General features: G+C 38.1%; 1 protein-coding gene across 3 annotated transcripts in view; it reads right to left on the minus strand.

Moving 5' to 3' along the window:
• The window catches only part of Smc5 (structural maintenance of chromosomes 5), a 73,073-nt gene that overhangs the window by 13,741 nt on the left and 38,721 nt on the right, over window positions 1-20,611 (minus strand). For all 3 annotated transcript variants that reach the window (XM_036207926.1, XM_036207916.1, XM_036207906.1), the window contains exons 12-17: window positions 18,176-18,270; window positions 16,286-16,418; window positions 15,149-15,322; window positions 14,885-15,054; window positions 12,622-12,745; window positions 11,822-11,944 (exon numbers count right to left, since the gene is read on the minus strand). In XM_036207926.1, coding sequence (XP_036063819.1) covers window positions 11,822-11,944; window positions 12,622-12,745; window positions 14,885-15,054; window positions 15,149-15,322; window positions 16,286-16,418; window positions 18,176-18,270 — 819 coding nt within the window. The remainder of the gene's footprint in view (window positions 1-11,821; window positions 11,945-12,621; window positions 12,746-14,884; window positions 15,055-15,148; window positions 15,323-16,285; window positions 16,419-18,175; window positions 18,271-20,611) is intronic.

A 20,611-nucleotide genomic window follows, 5' to 3' on the forward strand; every position in this document is an offset into this window, starting at 1 on the left:
GGTGTAGCAGGAATCAGAGGCCTCAAACCAGACCACGGCTCTTTGCAACGAACACTTGAATAAAGAGATATATGGATGGAGGGGTTTGCTGTGTGACTCACTGTGTCACACTGCAGCTTCCTTAACAAGATTTTTCTGTTTCTTTTTCTCTTAAATTTTATTTTATATTATTTTGGGGAGGAGGTTGCAATGGTAGAGGGTAGATGCAAAGGGACGGGGAATGAATGGGTTGAGATACATGATGTGAAAGACATGGAGAATAAATAGAAGATTGAAAAAAATGTTAAAATACAAGGGAAATTATACAATAAAAAGCATCCTAATGGTAGTAATAGTTTTAGATTGAAAATCAAACTTATATTTAAAAAAGGAAAAGATAATAACCAATTGCCCAGAGCCTCACCACATAATGATTACCACAATCAACCTTTTGTTTACTCCCATATCTGTGTTATTATATAACTGAAATTTTATCAGATCCAGTTCTATTTTGCTAGCTTAGTTATTTTTCTTATATATTTTCTAATGCCATTAAAACTCTATAAACAAAATAAAAATAAAAGGGTATTTCAAAAAAGGAAGGGAAAATTATTTTTTAAAAAACTAAAAAACCATTCAAGCTCACAGATTTAGTTAGAGACTATCACAATTCATATTCATGTTTGCCTGTAAGAACCCCTACCCACTCTGCTGTATGTCTCCTACTAACATTGGGAACTCACCAACATGAACTCCCAACGTTAAGTTAAAGTCCACGAGGCCTCAGCTCTACACCAAAACTACAGGTAATTGAGTAAAGTTGGAAGCAGAAGAGGTGGCCCTCTCCAAGAGAAGAGCACACAAACTGGTTCTCCAATGCCAAATAGTCAGCCCCCAAAACATACATAGTAACACTATATGGACTCAATAGGTTACATTTGGAAATATGTATATGTATACGTACACATGCAGTAACAACTGATGAAAAAGAGAGGCCATGAATCTGAAGGAGAGTGGGGCGGATATATAGGAGTTTAGATGGAGGAAAGGGAAGGAGGCAATGTTGTAATTATAAACCAAAAGGGGGGAAAAAGAAAGTGCTACCCTGGAGATAGGGTTTCATATAGTCCAGGCTCACTTCAAACTTACTATGTAGCCAGGGCTAGTGTTAGACTACTCATTTTTCTGCTTCTACCTCACAAGTGCTGCAGTTACCATAAGGTAACATAAAGTACCATGTTCATCCTATACAGCACATATTCCTTTTGTTATAACAAATGCTTTTCAGTGACAATAGTGTGGACAGAGTATGTCAGTAGGAAATAGATGTAGAAAGGTCAGAATGCTGAACTGTGCCAAGTGCACAGTTTGTTTGTTTTTTTTTAAATTTATTTAACTTTATTTTATGAGCATTGGTGTAAAGGTGTCAGATCTCCTGGAACTGGAGTTATAGACAGGTGTGAGCTGCCATATGGGTGCTGGGAATTGAACCCTTGTCCTCTGGAAGAGTAGCCAGTGCTCTTAATTGCTGAGCCATCTCTCCAGCCCCCCAAGTACACAGTTTTAATGGAGAAAAATTACTAAGAACCAATTAGTAAAGAAATTTTAAAGATAGAAGATTATGAATATATAGGCATGGAAGCCTCAAAGACATTTTTGTTAGTAAGTAACCTAATATGGTTGGAGGAGAGGAATCTATAAGTATATAAAAATTTAGTCTTATCAAGGTAGACAAGAGCCACTTTCAAGTTTCATGTGTGACGAGAAGGGTGCCTAGTCTATCTAATGTCACTTCTTGACCAAGTATTATCAAAACTGCTGTTCCACATATCAGTCAAGCCAATACCCATTATAATCTTAGGAAATGTGTTATCTTTTAGATGTGGCTGAGAGGCACTGTGAACTTGCCTAAGGCTATAGAACTAGAGATGAGAAGGTTTCTAATAGAGAAAATATGTTTATCTTACTCTGTACTAAGTTTCAAACTAGACTCATTAAAACACGCACATACAAAAGTAGGGGGTTGGTGACCTAGTCATATCTCAAGTCTGTCTGATTAATATCTGAGGGACTTTGGACGGGTGACATGTTTACCAGTTTGACAACAAGCAAATGAAAGAGAGACAATACTACAAAAAGTAAAAGGTTATATGTTGGATTGCACTGAAATAAAAGCAAGCCTTTATCCAATTACTTATTACTATAGTTTCCTTGAATAAATTCCTTTAGCCTGAGAGAAATGAACAAAATACCAAAGATTCCCAGTTGCCCTACTTTACTCTCTAGGGGCCACTGTACTTAAGCAATGTAGAACAAGGGATGATGACTTCTATTCCTGTTTCCTGGTCCTCTGGACTTTGCTCATATGAAATATTAGGATATTGTAGGAACGAAATATCACTGAGCTGATTATCTGAAGCTCTAGACTGAGAAGGGCCAAAACTTCATTTAAGTTTCCTTCTGTTTGGTGGCATTTGCCTAACAAAATTTTTATCAGAGAAAAGCCTTTCTATACATATTTGTTTTGTGACAGTACCTTGTGACAAAGCCCCTGTTCATTTTTATAACATGTTTTTAATGTCACTATTTTGAACTTAGCCATCTTGACAAGGAAGCACATAGTTAGGCATATGTATACAAATATATATATAAAGTATATATGCAAATGTATTTTAGAATACATTCTGGATACCCAACGGAGCTGCTAACTAAGAATGCCATTTAATAGATTATAAACATGAAAGTTGAGTTGAATAAGGATGATTTTATTCATTTTTCATCTTCTGGGGAAAGAAACTATACAAAAAACAAACAAACAAACAAACAACACCTTATCTGAATAAGTAGCTCCAAGTGCAGATTTTAAGTTGGTTTTTTTTTTTTTTTTTTTTTTTTTTGCTAAAGCTAATTTAAAATCTGAGCATCCTGCTGCTGCCCTGAGTCATGGAGATCCTGTGGCTATCATTTGGTAGGACCCGTCCCTTTATGTGCTCCAGCAGGTCATAGATGGGATAGATGTTAGGATGGGCCCACCAAAGGCCCAGGATGTGAGTTTGGGTGGTAGCTGAGCTGGTCAGTTTGGACTACTGGGCCAGCCCCCTCAGACGAGAGGCGGAGCCAGCTCTCCTATGCCTGTAGTGAGGGCTGAGGCCATTTCCTTTGAGTGCAGGGTGGGGTAGGGGTATGGAGCCAGCTCTCCTGCTGCAGTGTTCATGAGGGGCAGGCGCCAGCCATCCCAGGGTCAGTGAAGGGTAGGGCTGACTCAGCATGGACCTCAGATTTCAACACATGGTTCCCATGACCCCTTGTGGTAATACAGGCCATGGACATTAACACAGATACCAGTTGCAGCAGAGTCATGGACCCAGATATGGCCCTTGGCAACAGCTTGGGCCCAGATGTCACCATCTGGGCAACACAGGCCACCCAGATCTGTATGGCCCCAGCAGCAGCATGGCCCCTGGACACCAACATGGTCTCAGGTGGCTGACCAGTCAGATTCTGGGCACCTGCACAGCCCTCAGAGGAGTTTCAGCGAGAGTCCATTGACGACAGTATGCTACAGGCCAGAGGCCTTGAACCAGATCAACTACTCATTGCAATAAACATTTGTGGGTGGAGCTGACTGGACAAAAGAGTATACTGTGTGACACACTGCAGATCCCGATGCCTCTGAGTTGTTGGGGTGGGGGTGTCTAAGAGATCCTTAAAACACCACAAGCAATTGTCATTGTCTTTGGCTGCTTCTCAGAACTTAAGGTAAAACACTATGAAGATACTGCACACTTTAGACACAGGACTTGGAAGAATTCTAGAAGCCACCCCTCTGAAGATTAGCTCTCACAGTATGAGAAGGTGCTGTGCATGCTGCCAAGGAAGAAAAGTACTCAAAATTCTATTCATTTGCTAACTATGTGAAGCACATCAGCTGGGCAAAATATCCTCTACAGTGTGATGATGGCATTTTATAACAACAGTCATCTGACAGGACTAGAGGCCTGCTCAATGAGGGAACTCATGGCTGGTACAGTTAACCTAGCCAACTACCCCTAGAGCTGGAGGGGCTACAGACCCCAGAGGAGAAACTGCTACTGTCATTTTCCTAGACCTATAACTTCTAACTGTATTCTAGTATGGCTCTTAGCCTTCACCAAAGATTCTTCTGTAGCAGATGGAGACTACTACAGAGATCTACAATTTGTTACAATGTAAAGAACAGGGCTGGAGAGATGGTTAAGAGCACTGCTTGCTCTTCCAAAGGTCCTGAGTTCAATTCCCAGCAACCACATGGTGGCTCACAACCATCTGTAATGAGATCTGGTGCCCTCTTCTGGCCTGCAGGGATACATGTAGGCAGAACACTATACATAATAAAAATAAATAAATCTTTAAAAAACAAAAAAGCTAGGTGGTGGTGGCGCATGCCTTTAATCCCAGCACCCGGGAGGCAGAGGCAGGTGGATCTTTGTGAGTTCGAGGCCAGCCTGGTCTATAGAGCGAGATCCAGGAAAGGCACAAAGCTACACAGAGAAACCCTGTCTCAAAAAACAAAAACAAAAACAAACAAACAAAAACAAACAATAAAATGTAAAGAATAAGTGAATAAGGGGTACACAGACCCAATTAGTACATCTATAATACAACCCTCTACCCACCCCACACACCAAAGGTTCAAGGAACATCATGGAAGATGAGTGGAAATATTTTTAGAGACAAAGGATTGAGATGCCTACTACAAGATACTGAGATATGAGAAGATGCTATAGCCATGAAATCTCAAAAACTGGGTGTCTATACAAGACCTGCACACTGACCACATCACTGGATACACCAAAGGGGATGGGGAAAATGCACAAGGTCCCACACCTAGATGAAGAACTATAAGCAATCAATGGCTGCTGAAGGATAAGACCTCTTATAGGTTGTCCAATCTGAAGTGATCAGCTCTAAATGTATGTACATATGAGCATCACTAGTTTGACTCAGTAGGTTGTGTGTACACACACATACTACCATATGCACACAGATATGTATATATATGTATGTAACAATTATAATTATGAAAAAGAGGTCATGATGTTGAGAAGGAATTGGGGAATACTAAAGGAACTGGAGAGGGAGTAGAAATGATATAAATGTAGTGCATTCATGTATAAAACTTTCAAAAAAATTATTAAAAAACAGCAAAGGATATGGGGAAGTGAGGAAGTAGCCAGACAGTATAAGCTCCATGGTAGATCAGTAAGAAAGAAGCCCCTGGTGCTTTAAAGCACAATTCTTGTTGATCTTTGTTGGTGGAACAGGAAAAAAAAAAAAAAAAAAAAAAAAAAGGAATATACATTTATATAAGATAGAGCTGTAAAGCCAAGTTAATCAAAGACTATTTGGATTCCTGCTTCGACTCTAGCATTAGATAGTTAACTGAGTATAGAAAATAATTTATCTGTTTAAGACACAAAACAATTCCAAAATTTACCAAACACCTTCAATTAATAGTTCAGAAAAAGTTACTTTAAGTATGCATCTTAAGAAATGATTATTGGGCTGGAGAGATGGATCAGAGGTTAAGAGCACTGGTTGTTCTTCCAGAGGTCCTGAGTTCAATTCCCAGCACCTACATGATGGCTCACAACCATCTGTAATGAGATCCAATGCTTTCTTCTGGCATGTAGGCAGAATACTGTATACATAATAAATAAATAAATCTTTAAAAAATGACTATTACCTATTCTCTGAAATTCTTTCTATGGAAAGTTGAATTGTTAGGAAAGCTGTACAGAAATACCTGATGATACTAAACTAGGAGAAGCTTTTCCTGGAAGGCCCTCTTGTGGAAAAAAGAATTATCCACTGACTTTCCTGTTCTACTTAACAGTTCAGTAAATAAAATAAGATTCAAACAAAATAAAAGTTACTTCCTATATGAACAGAATTAAATTTAAGTTCTAAGTATCATGCCATTAGTAAAACACTGGCTATAAATTAATGTATTTCTTCAGTTTTTCAGTGAAGGGATTATAACCACCTCTATATACCCAGATCCAATCTAACTGATTGTTCATTATGCCGTAGATACTAGACAAAACACATAACTGAAAATACGAAAATCATTAGATATTTTTCTTAAATGCTAATGTGGTGGTATTCTGTTCCCCAAAATATTGTACACCCTAATAAATTTATCTGGGGTCAGAGAACAGACAGCCACTACATACAGAGGCTAGAAAATGGTGGCATTCACGCCTTTAATCCTAGCATTCCAGAGACAGAAATCCCTCTGAATCTCTGTGAGTTCAAGGCCACATTGGAAACAGCCAGACATGGTGACACACACCTTTAATCCCAGGGAGTGATGGTAGAAAGCAGAAAGATATATAAGGCGTGAAGACCAGAAACTAGAAGCATTTGGCTGGTTAAGCTTTTAGGCTTTGAGCAGCAGTTCAGCTGAGAGTCATTTGGATGAGGACTCAGAGGCTTCCAGCCTGAGGAAACAGGAACAGCTGAGGAACTGGCAAGGTGAGGTAGCTCTGGCTTGTTCTGTCTCTCTGATCTTCCAGCATTCACCCCAATAACTGGCCTCAGGTTTGATTTTATGAATAAGACTTTTTAAGATTCCTGATACATGCTAACTTGAAATTTTCATAGCAAATTTGAGATTTAAAAATCGTAGCCCTAAACTGACTATTTAATACACAACCTTCTGAGTTTTGACCTTCCTTTTTCTTAAATGGAATCTGGTAGTATAGCTGGAGCATCCCTATCTGGAAATCTGAGTTCCTATTCAGAAACACTGCCATGATGCAAAGAGTGCAAAGTTCTTCACTTCATCCATGGTAAGCCAAAGTCAAAACACAGCTGCAGCAGACAGAGGTATCAACTTATCTTCACATTGTGTGCAGGATGTGTACATAAAATATCATGCAATTATGTTCTGCCTTTGATCCATCTCTAAGGCATTTCATTATGTATAATAAAAATCTCCAAAATCTGAATCTCTGAAATGAGAAACATTTCTGAGAACAAACATTTGCAGGTGAGGGATACATAAATCTGCAACAGTGTTTATTTATTAAGTGATCCACCTGTCTCTGGAGTTAGACATGTTGCTGTGCTTGGCATTTTACAGGGATTCTAAACTCAGGTTCTCATGCTTGTAAAGCAATCACTTTACCCAATGAGCCATCCACCCAACCCATTTCGTGCCAAGTTTGGTGATGCTCCCTGATGCCAACCAGCAAAAGGCAGAGGCAGGTGACCTCTGTTAAGTCTGAGGTCAACCTGATCTAGACGAGACCCTATCTCAAAAAAAAAAAAAAGCAAACTGGAGGTTCTATATTAGAGTTGGTCTTGCCTGCTAATGTGTATGTGGCAATGCCTTTAGAAATTTTAACTGCCACTACTGGTGAGTGAGTGAGTGAGTGTGAGTGAGTGAGTGAGTGAATGAGTGAACGAGTGAATGAGTGTGTGTGTGTGTGTGTGTGTGTGTGTGTTACTATTCATTCCTTTTAGGCAGAGCTGTCAGTGGAGCTGCTAATGCACAGGATATTAAGTCTCTTACAGAAAGAATTACCTGATCCAAATGCCAATAGTTCTGAGATCACAATACCTTGTTCTAGATAGAAGGTTATACAGAGAGAAATTTGATTATTTCCCAGTGTCATTTTGTAAGTGGTTAATATGTCATCAGGACACACATCTCTAACACTATAATTTTTTCTTCATTCATCAGCTAGAATATGTCTATAAAGATCCTATTTATTTCTATATTCCTGATAATAAACAGTTCACATATTAAATGTATGATGATGGGGCTAGAGAGATGACTCAGCAGCTAAGAGCACATAATGCTCTTGCAGAAGATCACAACTCTTTAACTCTAGCTCCTGTGGAGCTAACACCATCTTGTGGCCTCTGTAGGCACCTGCACAAAAGTTGCAGACACACTCAGACATGCATGTACACACACAAATAATAATGGGCATAGTGGCACACCCTTTTAATTACAGTACCTGGGAGGCAGAGACAGGTGAATCTCTGTAAGTTCAAGGCCAGCCTGGTGTACACATAGTGAGTTTCAGGTTAGCCAAGAAAAAAAAGAGCAAGGCCTTCTCTCATTCTACTGCCAACTCCCACTATTTAAAAAAAAGTAGGACGAATGTTCATTTCTCTAGAATTATTCAAAATAATGAACTGGCTTTTCTAAATATCCTCTAATCTAGTAAGATTTTTAGAGAATCATTCTAAATGTCGATTTAGACATTCCTGATAGAGTCAACTTACTATCCCATCATCTATGGCCACTTAAGAGTCTTTATACCAGGCAGTGGTGGTGCACGCCTTTAAGGCATAAAGAACCAGGTGGATCTCTGTGAGTTCAAGGCCAGCCTGGGCTACAGAGTGAGTTCCAGGAAAGGGTCCAAAGCTACACAGAGAAACCCTGTCTCGAAACACCAAAAGAAAAAGAAAAAAAAAAAAAAAAAAGGTCTTCATTTAGGTTCAGAGTTGTGATCTGGGATTGTTCATTTTGCTTTCATGCATGACAAAAATCAAGGTTTACCTATGCTTATTTACACATACATTTCTTTTTCTAGACTCAGAATCAACTCTTTTCTCCAATGAGCCACTTCAGTACAAAACAGTACTTTGAGGCCATGCAGATGGAAAGAGGAAATGTTTTATTTTCTTTAGGGGAGGGTAAGTTTTTTTTTCCCCTTTCTGAAACAAGAGTCCACTGTGTAGTATAGGGTGTCCTCAAACTTATCCTCTTGACCAGCCTCCTGAGTGCAGGCAATAAAGCCATGTACCACCATGCTAGGCTTGTCTCCCCACCTCTCCCAGCCCCCTTTAGAGAAAATACATTATGAAGTTATTCTGGTTATTTCTAATTCAATGTCTTTAAAGTTTTTATTATTTAACATCCTTATTTTACACGGATGCTGTTTTCTTTTAGGCTAAAAATCCTAATGGCATCATTTATTTCTTCACTTGTACAAGAAGACCATCTCAGATTTTAGCAGCTTAATTACTGAAAACAGGTTAAGATTCTCTATGAAATTCTTTTCGTGTTTGGAATCCGATTATTTTGGAATAGTTTTGCTCTGTGAGGCGATGCTGCTAACTCAAAGTTAGATGTATTTGTCTCATTTTACTTTTGTTTGTCTGGAAGAAAAATTCATTTTATTTGTAGGTTATTTCAAAGCAGGGAAAAAACCTAACAACTAAACAAACAAACAAACAAACCATTAAGCTCATCTCCTAACCCATGAACAAGTAGGAAAGGTACTGGCCTATCCCAGAGGGGCTACACTACACTCCCCTGACCATTTCCTACAAAGTGGAAAGACTATATACATCCCTCTTCTACTTCACTTAGTAACGTATGTAAGATGCCAGGAACTTCCTAATAAGATAGAGATAAGACTTTAGTCTCTCACTCATTTAACAGATTTCATCAATCTACAGAAGATCAGAAGTTTCAGTGTTCTAGTCAATGACTGTTAAGAAATCTGCAGAGCTGCATAAACATTATAAATCTAATGTTATATTTTTATCACTCTAAAAAGATAACCGTAGCCATGATTCTTCTACTTTTACCCTTTCTGAAACATTTTTCTTTTATATGTATGTTTCACATTCTGTAGATGTTAGAATTTACCTAAAAAAAAATTTTAGTAGAGAAATTATAGACATTCATATTTAAGAACCTGATTTATATTTGGCTATTTATTTGAGATGGGGGTCCATGTTGCCTATGCAGACCTCAAACTCTGAAGCTCAAATGATCCTGCTGCCTCAGCCTCTCAAGTGCTAGGATTAAAGTCATGGATCCACCTGGCCATAATTCCACCTGCATTTTGCAACAGTAATTTTTATAGTCCATGTATTATTTATACACAAAACATCTACTCTTAAATTCTATTGCCCTTACTCTTTTTTAATTTTTTTTTTAAAGATTTATTTATTTATTATGTATACAGAAGAGGGTGCCAGATCTCACTACAGGTGGCTGTGAGCCACCATGTGGGTGCTGGGAATTGAACTCGGGACCTCTGGAAGAGCAGTTGGTGTTCTTAACCCCTGAGCCATCTCTCCAGCTCCGCCCCTACTCTTAACACCTCTTCTTTGTACATCTATCTTTGTGCAAATACTTTACATGATATTCATACCTTCTTAGCTTCTTGGAAGAAAGTTTATTTGTTGGCTTCTGACAATGAATAATACTAAAACAATCCTTATTTCCCTGTCCTAAAGCATCAACTGATATAATAATATTGGTATCTAAAACAATAAACAGTAAATAATATGCCATTTTATTTCTATCTTTCTTTTTCAGACTTACAACTACACAGTTAGTGCACGTATCACTGTCCCGTTATGACATAGCTCTTACTCTTTTCAGTAAGTTCTTCAAAGGAGTTTGAGATTCTGAAGTCTAGACAATGCCAGCATTATTAGACTCTTCTCTAGTCTGAACAGTCTCTCTCAGTTTTGGCTCTTTTCATACTAGACAGCTGAGCTTTCCATGGTTAAAGGGGCCTCATCTCTTTAGAGAAGAGTGCCCGCTGGCAGTTTGATTTGGGGGTTCTTGATAACATCAGGCTAGTTTTGACATTCCTACTGACTTGTGTTGCCCCATTGTATTCTGGAGTTCTCAGGTGGAAATGAAGAATGTGATTAGCCTTTGAAAATGAGTGTCAAGAGATTATTTTTTATTCAAGAATTCCTTGGATTGTATCTGAGTGTATTTTTAAGGGGGTAAACTCAGGACGTTAGTGGGCAATGTCAGAAAGACTAATCTTATGGTTAGAGAGTTTTGAACCATATGACATCAGCATTTACCATGACTTCCCAAACTTAAAACAGGAGGTCTGGAGACTGAGTGCAAGCACATGGCTAATGATGCAACTATGCCCATGTAATAGAAACTCAATAGAAATCCTGCAACATGGTGCAGCATCCTGGCTGGTAAGCACAAGGAATCATTGGGAGAGTGATACACTACAACTCCTCATAAGAAGGGCCCTCTCAGATGTTGTTCTGTATGTCTCATTATGATAAAAGTGTTGTTCAGAGTTCTGTGCTCTTCTATCACATTACCCACAACAAAGGGGCCATAGAAAACCAGATAGTCAGAAGTACAGATGGTCTAGGTTCCTTGAATGTATAGCCAGAGAATTAAGAAAGCATGGTCTACAGGAGCAGTCCTTATAAACTGTCCAATGTGATGCTAACTGGATGTGGCTAGTATCAGAACAGGACTGTAGGACATTGACAGGGATTCCTCAAAGTTCAGTTCTGTCACTGCACAAGTTGTTCTATTTTTGAGAAAGGAATTTGGAGATTAAAAAACTAAGTAACAACAAAGACAAAAATGAAAATGAAAAATAACTATCACCATCTCCTTGATGTTACATCTTTAGAATTAAATTTGTGTATTCCCTACTTCTTGAACAATTTTATTATTCCACTGCCAAATATTAAAGTTAAGGTTAAACTGTTGTGATAATCCATCCACTCTGACACACTTCAAGTACTGCTCCCTTATGAACAAAATGTATTTTATTTTATTAATAATGATTATTATTATGTCTGAGAGCACAGGTGTGTACACACTAACTCTGTGGAGTAAGCTCTCTCCTACCTTCCCTGGGTTCTGGAGATTAAACTTCGGTCAGTGCCATTATGTGGCAAGCACTTTTAACTAATGAGTTATCTCACTGGCCTCTAAAATTTAAATCATATAAGATACAACAACTGCCCATTACAAATGATAGTATGTGATGTATACTTCAAACTGGTTTGAGGATGGACTAAAAAAAAAACAAAGACAAACATTCATTACCTCTGTGAGACGCAACTGTGAAGATGACGCCATGTAATCAGCTTCTAATTTGTTCTTCTCAGAGATCACTGTAGTATTCTGGAGAATCAAATCCACTTTCTGTATATGCAAAGAAGTGCAAATCTACGAGCAAACAACCCATAAGAATTTTCTTTTTATGTTGCCTAAGCTTTACAACTATGAAAAATGCCATAGATTTTTTTCAAAACTAAATTATGAATCATGAAAAATTAACATCTTCCTACTGTGATCGACATCTCCATCAAATAGTTCATATAAAACTACTTAAAAAAGTAATTTCCTAGCCGGGTGGTGGTGGCGCATGCCTTTAATCCCAGCACTCGGGAGGCAGAGCCAGGTAGATCTCTGTGAGTTCGAGGCCAGCCTGGTCTCCAAAGTGAATTCCAGGAAAGGTGCAAAACTACACAGAGAAACCCTGTCTTGAAAAACCAAAAAAAAAAAAAAAAAAAAAAAAAAAGTAATGTCCTGTATATTTCAGTCATCTAGAAGTAACTTTTAAAATTCTCTGTAAGCATTAAAACTTAAACAAGCTGAAACTAATCATAAAAATCTCTTGCTTATTATTACTAAAATAGAAAAACACTTAAGAGATTATTTCCCACAAAATCCTGTAAAAATTACTAAATTTTAGTATGTAGCAATATAAATATGTATTCTTTTCCAGAGCTGAGGACCGAACCCAGGGCCTTGCACTTGCTAGGCAAGCACTCTAGCACTGAGCTAAATCCCCAACCCCGCAATATTTTTTAAAAATGTCAAAAATTAAGAAACTGTCTTACCTTGACTAGGCTTGTTAATTCAGTAACAAGTTTTGCTTTCTGAACATTTATTTCTTTGATTTTGGTACTTGCTTTTCGCTCTTCCTCTTCCAGATTGCAAGTATCCTGTTCCATCAGCCTTATACTGTATGACAGACACACATAATGATGGAGAGATCAGAGCTAAACACAGGATCAAGTCCAAAGCCTTAAGCCCCCTGAAGCTTTCGGGGTTATATAGTAATAATAAGCAAAAGTATAAATGTTAGCTCCTAGATTAAGCATCTTTTAATGCCAATAAATCACCTAGGATCGAGACATATTGTGGAGTTCTCTGACTAGCAGTCTAGTGTCAGGAATGGCGCTGATGCAGAATACGGAGGCAGAAAGAGCTTGAATTGCCTATTGAATTGTTATTCATCGATAAGGAGAACTTGATAAGGAGCTTAAGCTTTTTCATCTATCAACTGAAGATGGTAAAATTTCCTCCCGCTGAGTTTTGGAGAAGAAACACACAACATAGCATAATATCTGGCCCAGAATTCATTTATTAATATAAGTTGTTACCACATTGTTCATGAAATACAATCCTTAAGCAGGTAGAGCTGATCCATAGGTAAAACTGAAGAAAAATGAACACAGGGTTGGGAATGTAGCTCAGTGGTGGAGTGCTTGCCCAACAAAGCATAAAGACTTGGACCCAATCCCCTGTAGCAGCATTAATCAGGAGTGGTGGTGAAGCAAAGGCAGGAAAATCACAAGTTTAAGGTCATACTCTGCTACACAGCAAGTGTTAGGCCAGCCTGAGCTACATGAGCTAAAATTTGCCCCCATGTAAGGGCCCTAAAATTATCATTAAAATAATTTTATAAATTAAGAATCAAAGGTTTGAAAAGTAAATCACCTGAGATGATGGGTATTAAATGGTAGGATAAGTTTAACACCAACTTAGTGTCCATGGTCTTCCCACTAAACCATGGTGACTCCAAGGGGCTCAAAAAAGGGCAGAAGTAGTAATAAACAAGAACCATCAAGAACAGGGGATGGTGTACAAGGAAGAGTTGCTGCAGAGAAACAAGATTCTGAGTAATTACGAAAGCCGGTCTGAGGAAGCACAAGGTTGGAGGCCAGGGAGAAATTTTTAAAAAATAAAAATAAAAAAAGGTTTTTGTAATAGTATTTTGGATGAACTACATAAAAAGTCCAACCATCACCCCAGAAGTACAAAGTGTAGAAGGGACACAAATTCAGGCTGGTAATTGGCAAAAAGTCATTGTGTTGCAAAAGTGATTAGATTTTTCAAAAGAAAAGTTTTCAGCAATAGGTCCAACAGTAAAGCTTAAGTGGTTTATCAACAATTGAAAAGAGAATTAAAGTGAAGGATTAAAGGTGATAAACAAGGCCAAAAATTGAAAAAGAAAACCCAGAAAAGAAGCTATTTGCTAAAAAAAAAATTAAAAACCAAGGAAAATTTCCTAACATACTGTTTTCTTCTTTAAAAATATATTCTTTACTTTCCCATTTCTTTGAATCTAAATTCATTTTCTGAGAAATTAGTATGACAACTGCATTCACATCATTTCTACATTCCTCCCTAACTCACTCCCAACTACTCTATGCCCCATCCCTCTCAAATTCACGATTTATTATCATGTATCTGTGTGTGTGAGAGTCCATTTAGTGGTTTTCATATGTACATGTATTCAGGGCTGACCACTTGGAATTAGATAACCTATCAGGAAGCTCTTCCCCAGAGAAAACTGATTCCCCACTCTCAACAGCCATTGACTGCTTGTAGCTCTTTATCTATGGTGGGTCTGGTGAAATGCCCTCAGTCTATGTTGGCATGTTTAGCAGGCCAGCAAAATATTCTCAACAGTGCAACAGTAGCACTTTTATCTTGGGGGTAACCAATAGCTTTCTACTTGGACTTAAGGTTCACTCAATAGGCCATATTTCACATCTGGTATTATAACCCTAGTCAATTACCCATGGCTGGAGAGGTCACAGGCCCTAGGAAAGAACCTACAACTGCCATTTTCCTGTACCAATATAATTTCTAACTGTATTCTCAACATTTATATTCAAGGCATTAAATGGGTCAAAGGACTGGAAAGAAAACCCTTTGGTCTGCCTGCCCTTGCCCTATGGACCACAACTGTAATTTAAGCATGAACATTAAAACTTCAGAAATTACTATGAACTGTCACTGACATTAGAGGGTTGAACCAGTAGGCACGCATGCCATGTTTCGTTAAACTCCCCACCCAAAGCTACAGAATACCTTCCCAGCTTGGAGCTGATTTTCTGCTCCAGTTGTCTTTTTTTGGTTTTTCTTTCAAGAAGCTCCTTCTTCTTCAGTCTCAGCTCATTGTCTTTGAGCTCAAGATGCTTGTTTGTATCACGCAAGGCCACCAATCCTGACTCCACTGCTTCCAATTCTCTATTAATTTCCTATGGAATATGCAAGTTGTTAACAAAAACTTTTCAAGTTCTAAAGCATTAAAAACCCAGCCAATAATTTAATAACTATGTGCAGTGAACCAACCTTTAGTTGTTCTTCCAAGCGTCTTCTTTGCTCTAGATCCACAGTGACAGTGAGGAACTGGGCTACTTTCAGGGATGTGTTACTAGAAATAACTTTATTTGAATAGAAAGAAGTTTTTAACACATACTTTTCTTCTGCTGTATAAATTTGTTTTAAGCGAGTTTCTTGTATTACCTATAACATAAAGTAGGAGTTCATGAACACTTTAATTAAAAACTATGCTACATGCTTTAAAGAACTAAAAAAAAAAAAAAAATCCCAGAGAAACCCTGCCTTGAAAAATACCAAAAAAACAAACAAACAAACAAACAAAAAACAAATAACCATAAACCAGGTGAATTCTAGAAGACCAATATACCAGACTTAAAATAACACTACCTAATCACTATCTCTAAATGTGGTAAATGTTCTGGAAACAACATAAAGGAGGGTAATGACGAGAACTACAGGTAGGCCTGTAATTGAGTCTTAGTTCACACACAGTATCAAAACATAAACTTAGTAGTTTGAAAAGCAAACAGTCTAAGCTGGGCATGGTGGTGCACAACTGTAATTCCAGCATTTGGGAGGCTGAGAAAGAAGATTAAGGAATTCAAGACCAGACTTAGCTACACAATAATTTAAGGAGAGCCTGTGAACATGACATTCTGTCTCATAAAACAAAAACAAAACAAACCTTTCACAATAAAAAGAAAAGTCTGTTTTTAGATTTGTTCTGTCCTTGCTTACAAAAAACTTTAAGGATTTATTTGCTAAGAAAATAATCCTATGAAAAGTGGCCATTTGTTTATTGAAATAGTCTTAAATAAAAGCTTTAAGAAAGTGAAAGCTTACCAGAATAACCTATATCCCAGTCTATCATTCTATTGTACACTTGAAAGCTAATCTGATGTAGAGTGCAAGATTTTTAAAGATGAAATCATCATATACACATCAAGTAAGGCAGAATAAGCTAAGAGCATTCAGGCATTCCAAGTTTTAACTTTACTTAATTCTTCTAAAAAAATAAAAGTATTTATTAATTTGTTCTGGGTAACTCTGTATCACTTCTGTTATAAAATATTAGTTAATAGTCCCAGTTTTATGTCCTACTACAACTGTTAAATAAAAAGAGTTTCTATATCTTTACTTCCTTACCCGTTCAATTCTTTCTCGGGTCCTTTCAGTTCCCACAGGAACTTCATGAATATGGTACTGGCAGCAAAGGTAACTCATCACAGGATCAGGTGCATCAAACAGCTCTCGCAAATATGAAAAAAAGCCATACTGTCTGAAAAGAAAAGGACTGATTTAAAACACTACTTTAAAAACCTGATTACTAGGCTAAGGAGATGGCTCAGTAGATGAAATGCTTGCCTTGCAAGTACAACAAAAAAGTCTGGGTGCTGTGGAGTTCAAGCCCCACAACCCATACAAAATCTCCAGGTAAGGTGGCATTGGCTTATTATTCCAATGGGGAGGTGGACACAGTGGATCACTGGGGCTTAAAGCAACACGGTCTACCCTACTTGGTAAGTTCTAGGACAGTATGAGACTTTGTCTTTTCCCTCACTCCACAAAAAAGTTTGAGGATGGAAAAGTATGAGAAATGATATCTTAGGTTGTCTTCCACATACAGGAATACACACATGTGCACTCACAGACATACAAACTGATTGTTGACAAGCAGTCAATAAGCAGTAAGTAAAAGACAATGTGGTGGTTTGAATACTTGGTCCCCAGTTGATAGAACTGTTTGGGAAGGATTAGGAGGTGTGGTCTTATTGGAGGAGGTATCATTGGGGGTTAGGTTTTGAGGTTTTGGAAGCCGACACCAGGCCCAGTTTCTCTCTGCCTTGTGCCTGTGGATCAGATGTGAGTTCTCAGCTACTGCTTCAGTGCCACTGCCTGCCTGCCAGGTGCCATGCACCCCACCATAGTGGTCATGGATTCTATTAATCCTCTGAAACTGTAAGCAAGCCCCTAATTAAATTCCTTTTTTTAAGTTGTTTTTGTCATGTGTCTCCATAGCAAGAGAAAAGTAACTAAAGCTGGAGGTGGTGGCACACACCTTTAATTTCAGCACTTGGAGGCAGAGGCAGGTGGATCTCTGTAAGTTCAAGGCCAGCATGGTCTACAGAGCGAGTTCCAGACAGAAAAAGCTACACAGTGAGACCCTGTCATCAAACAACAGCAAAACAAACAAACAACAACAACAAAAAACAAAGAAAGAAAAATAACTAAGACACATTTTAACAATGGTAGAGAAAAAAGCTTTTTACATTTTAAAATCACTTGTGCTATTTTCTTCCTTGCTGCTAAGCTTAAGCCTTTTACGATTATAATTTTTTTTATAAACTATCTTTTTGTTCCTGTTCTTAATTCCTTAAATTAAGAATGTCTAGTTATAGTCAGAGATTAGATATTTACATATAATTGTGTAAAACTGCATTTCTTTACACTTAGCCCTTATAGATATTATTATTATTAATTTTCTTGACTCAGTCTATATTTAAGAGCTCTTGCTGTCCTGGAACTTGCTCTGAAGACCAGACTGGCCTCGAACTCTTAGAGATCTGCCTGTCTTTGCCTCTCAAGTGCTGGGATAAGGCATACGCCACCACCACCCAGCACAGAAATTATTCTTTATTTTATTTTATTTATTTATTTTTTGAGCTGAGGATCAAACCTAGGGCCTTGCCCTTGCTAGGCAAGTGCTCTACCACTGAGCTAAAACCCCAAGCCCAGAAATTATTTTTACATTAGAAAATGATTCATTACTTCCTATTTCCAATGGCTAACCTATGTCTTTTATGTCTAGTAAAAGATATGTAGTATGTTTCTTTAATCTATTACTGTTCTACTAATTTGAAAAATCACCTTTATGATACATGAACCTTGGCTAATTCCTAAGAACTTTTCTGCTTAGACTTCAGCAGATCTCCTAAAACAGACTAATACAGCATATACCAGACATTATATGAAGAATTAAAAGTCACTTAAAATTATTCAGTGTTCAAATTAGTTTTAATAATACTCTCAACTTACTTTAACTCATTCAGAGATCTTGCAGGTGCTTTGTCTGCATATGAAATCTTGGGAGCAATAACAGCATTTACTCTTAACTTCTTATTGTCACGAACCTGAATCAATAATAAGAGACAATATTAATTACCATGTGCTTAATTGAAATAATTTCTAAAGTCACCATACTCCCACTGGCATTGCTAGGATAATCAGCAATTTAAGCATTTGTTATCTTTTATTTTTTTCCTTTAACTTTACTCCTGCCAAATTCAATATGAGTTTTTCTACTTTATGGGTTTCTCTGCTCAAGACGGGGGTCTTACTTATTCTATGGATAGGATCTTACTATGTACCCCAAGTTGGCCTCAAACTCACAATCTTCTGCCTCAGCCTCTCAAGGGCTGGAATTACAGGTATGTGGCCTTACACCCATCCGAGAGTGCATTTCTTTCAGAAATATATACCGAATTTTCAGATGAAACAGGATGTTTGGAATTGGCTTCACAATATATAGATGGCAGTTATACTTTCATTAATAATTCTTGGCAGGATCCTGCCAAGTGAGAAGCTTCACAATACTCGAATCTGTTTCAATCTTTGGCTGATTCTTCAACTGAAAATGCATAGAAAACTTCCAGTGGACCATGAGAAGGCAGCAAACAGAAGTGGGAGGGGGTGCTGAGCAGGAGGGCCAGGGAGATGGCTCAGTACATGCAGTGCCTGTCATGAGTTCATAAACCTAATACTTACATAAAAGCTGGGTAGGGCAGCATATATCTATAACCAAAGCATTGGGTAGGTACAGAGACAGGAGGGATCCCTACAGCTTATTAGACAGTCAGCCTAGCCAATTAGTAAGTTCCACATTAAGCAAGAGACTCTGTTTCAAAAATTAATGTGGAGTTTCCTGTGACTGGATTTCCAGCATTCTGTATCCACTGCAAGCACTTAAAAAAATTTTTTTTAAATAAAATGTATTTATTCTATGTGTTTTTCACATCATCTATCTTGATCCAATTCATTCCCCATCCCTTCACATCCGCCCTCTACCCCTGCACTTCACCCCCAGTAAAACAAAATTCAGGAGAAAAAAATGAAATGAGAAAAAATTTTAAAAAGCAGGGGAGGGTTTAAAAATTTCATCATAGAGGCTGCAGTGTGACCCAACAAGTCACACCATATACCACTTGGTCCATACATCTCTATTTGCAAGTGTTCATTGGAAGGAATCATTCATCTGGTTCAAGGTCCCTCATCTATGATTGGGCTGCCCTGGCAAGGTACAGGGCCTGTTCTCTGGAGTGTCATTGCAAGCACTTTTATATCATGTAATAAACCAAAAAAAACCTCTGTTGGGAAAAAAAAATTATGTGGATGGAAAGAGGATGACCCCAGATGGTGACCTCTGGATTCCGTATGCCATGCCAATGGGGTCATCTGGATTCCGTATGCCATCACACACACACACACACACACCACACACACACACACACACACACACACACACACACACACACACACACACACCCTTCAGCTGCTACACACACACACACACACACACACACACACACACACACACACACACACACACACACACACACACACACACACACCCTTCAGCTGCTAACAGTTTGAAGTTTAGTTCACTGCTAGCCAGTCTCTTCAGAAGGTAACTGACCCTAGGGGTATGATCTGAAACTCCAGTGAACAATACAAATTCTTATGTATGAAAATTAAATGCTATCATAGCTAGGAGAAAAAGCAGTCAAAACTGACCTCAAAGGAACACAAATGTCAGATTTAGTACACACAAATTTTAAAGTAGTTAAGCTTGTTCAAGAAAACTATTACCATACTGAATAAACAGATGGCCAAGCCTAGGGAACATAGTAAACAGATTTTAAAAGAAATACTAGATAAATAAAATGCAGTATCTAAAATAAAAAAATTCACTCATGGAAAAGGGTTAGTGTATAGAATATATAAATAATAACAAACTAAGAAAAAGTGGAACATGAAGAAACAAATAAGCCATTTTAAAAAATGAGGCATGAACTAAAGCAGAGTTCCCAAAAGATGAAACCAAGAGCCGAGAAATACTTAAAGAAATGCTCAATACCCTTAGCCATCTAGGAAATGTAAATTAAAATTACTCTGAGACTTCATCTTATCCCAGTCAGGATGGTAAAGACCAATAAAACAAATAACAGCTGTGATGGATAATCTTGGTTGGATCGTTGAGGTCAAAAGACCCACCCTAAACCTGGGCCACACCTTCTGGTGGCAGCCCACACGAAAGGACATAAAAGAAGGAAGCTGTGCTTTCTGTCTGCTTGCCCTCACTCTCACTGGCAACTTCTTCTATCCTGAGTCATTCCTTTACTGGTGTTAGAACCTATTTCTCCGGGATTCCAACATGGACAGAAAACTAGCAGGTGTACAGAACCCCCTTGGACT

The sequence above is a fragment of the Onychomys torridus genome, chromosome 1, assembly GCF_903995425.1.
Source record: "Onychomys torridus chromosome 1, mOncTor1.1, whole genome shotgun sequence".
Classification (NCBI taxonomy): Eukaryota; Metazoa; Chordata; class Mammalia; order Rodentia; family Cricetidae; genus Onychomys; species Onychomys torridus.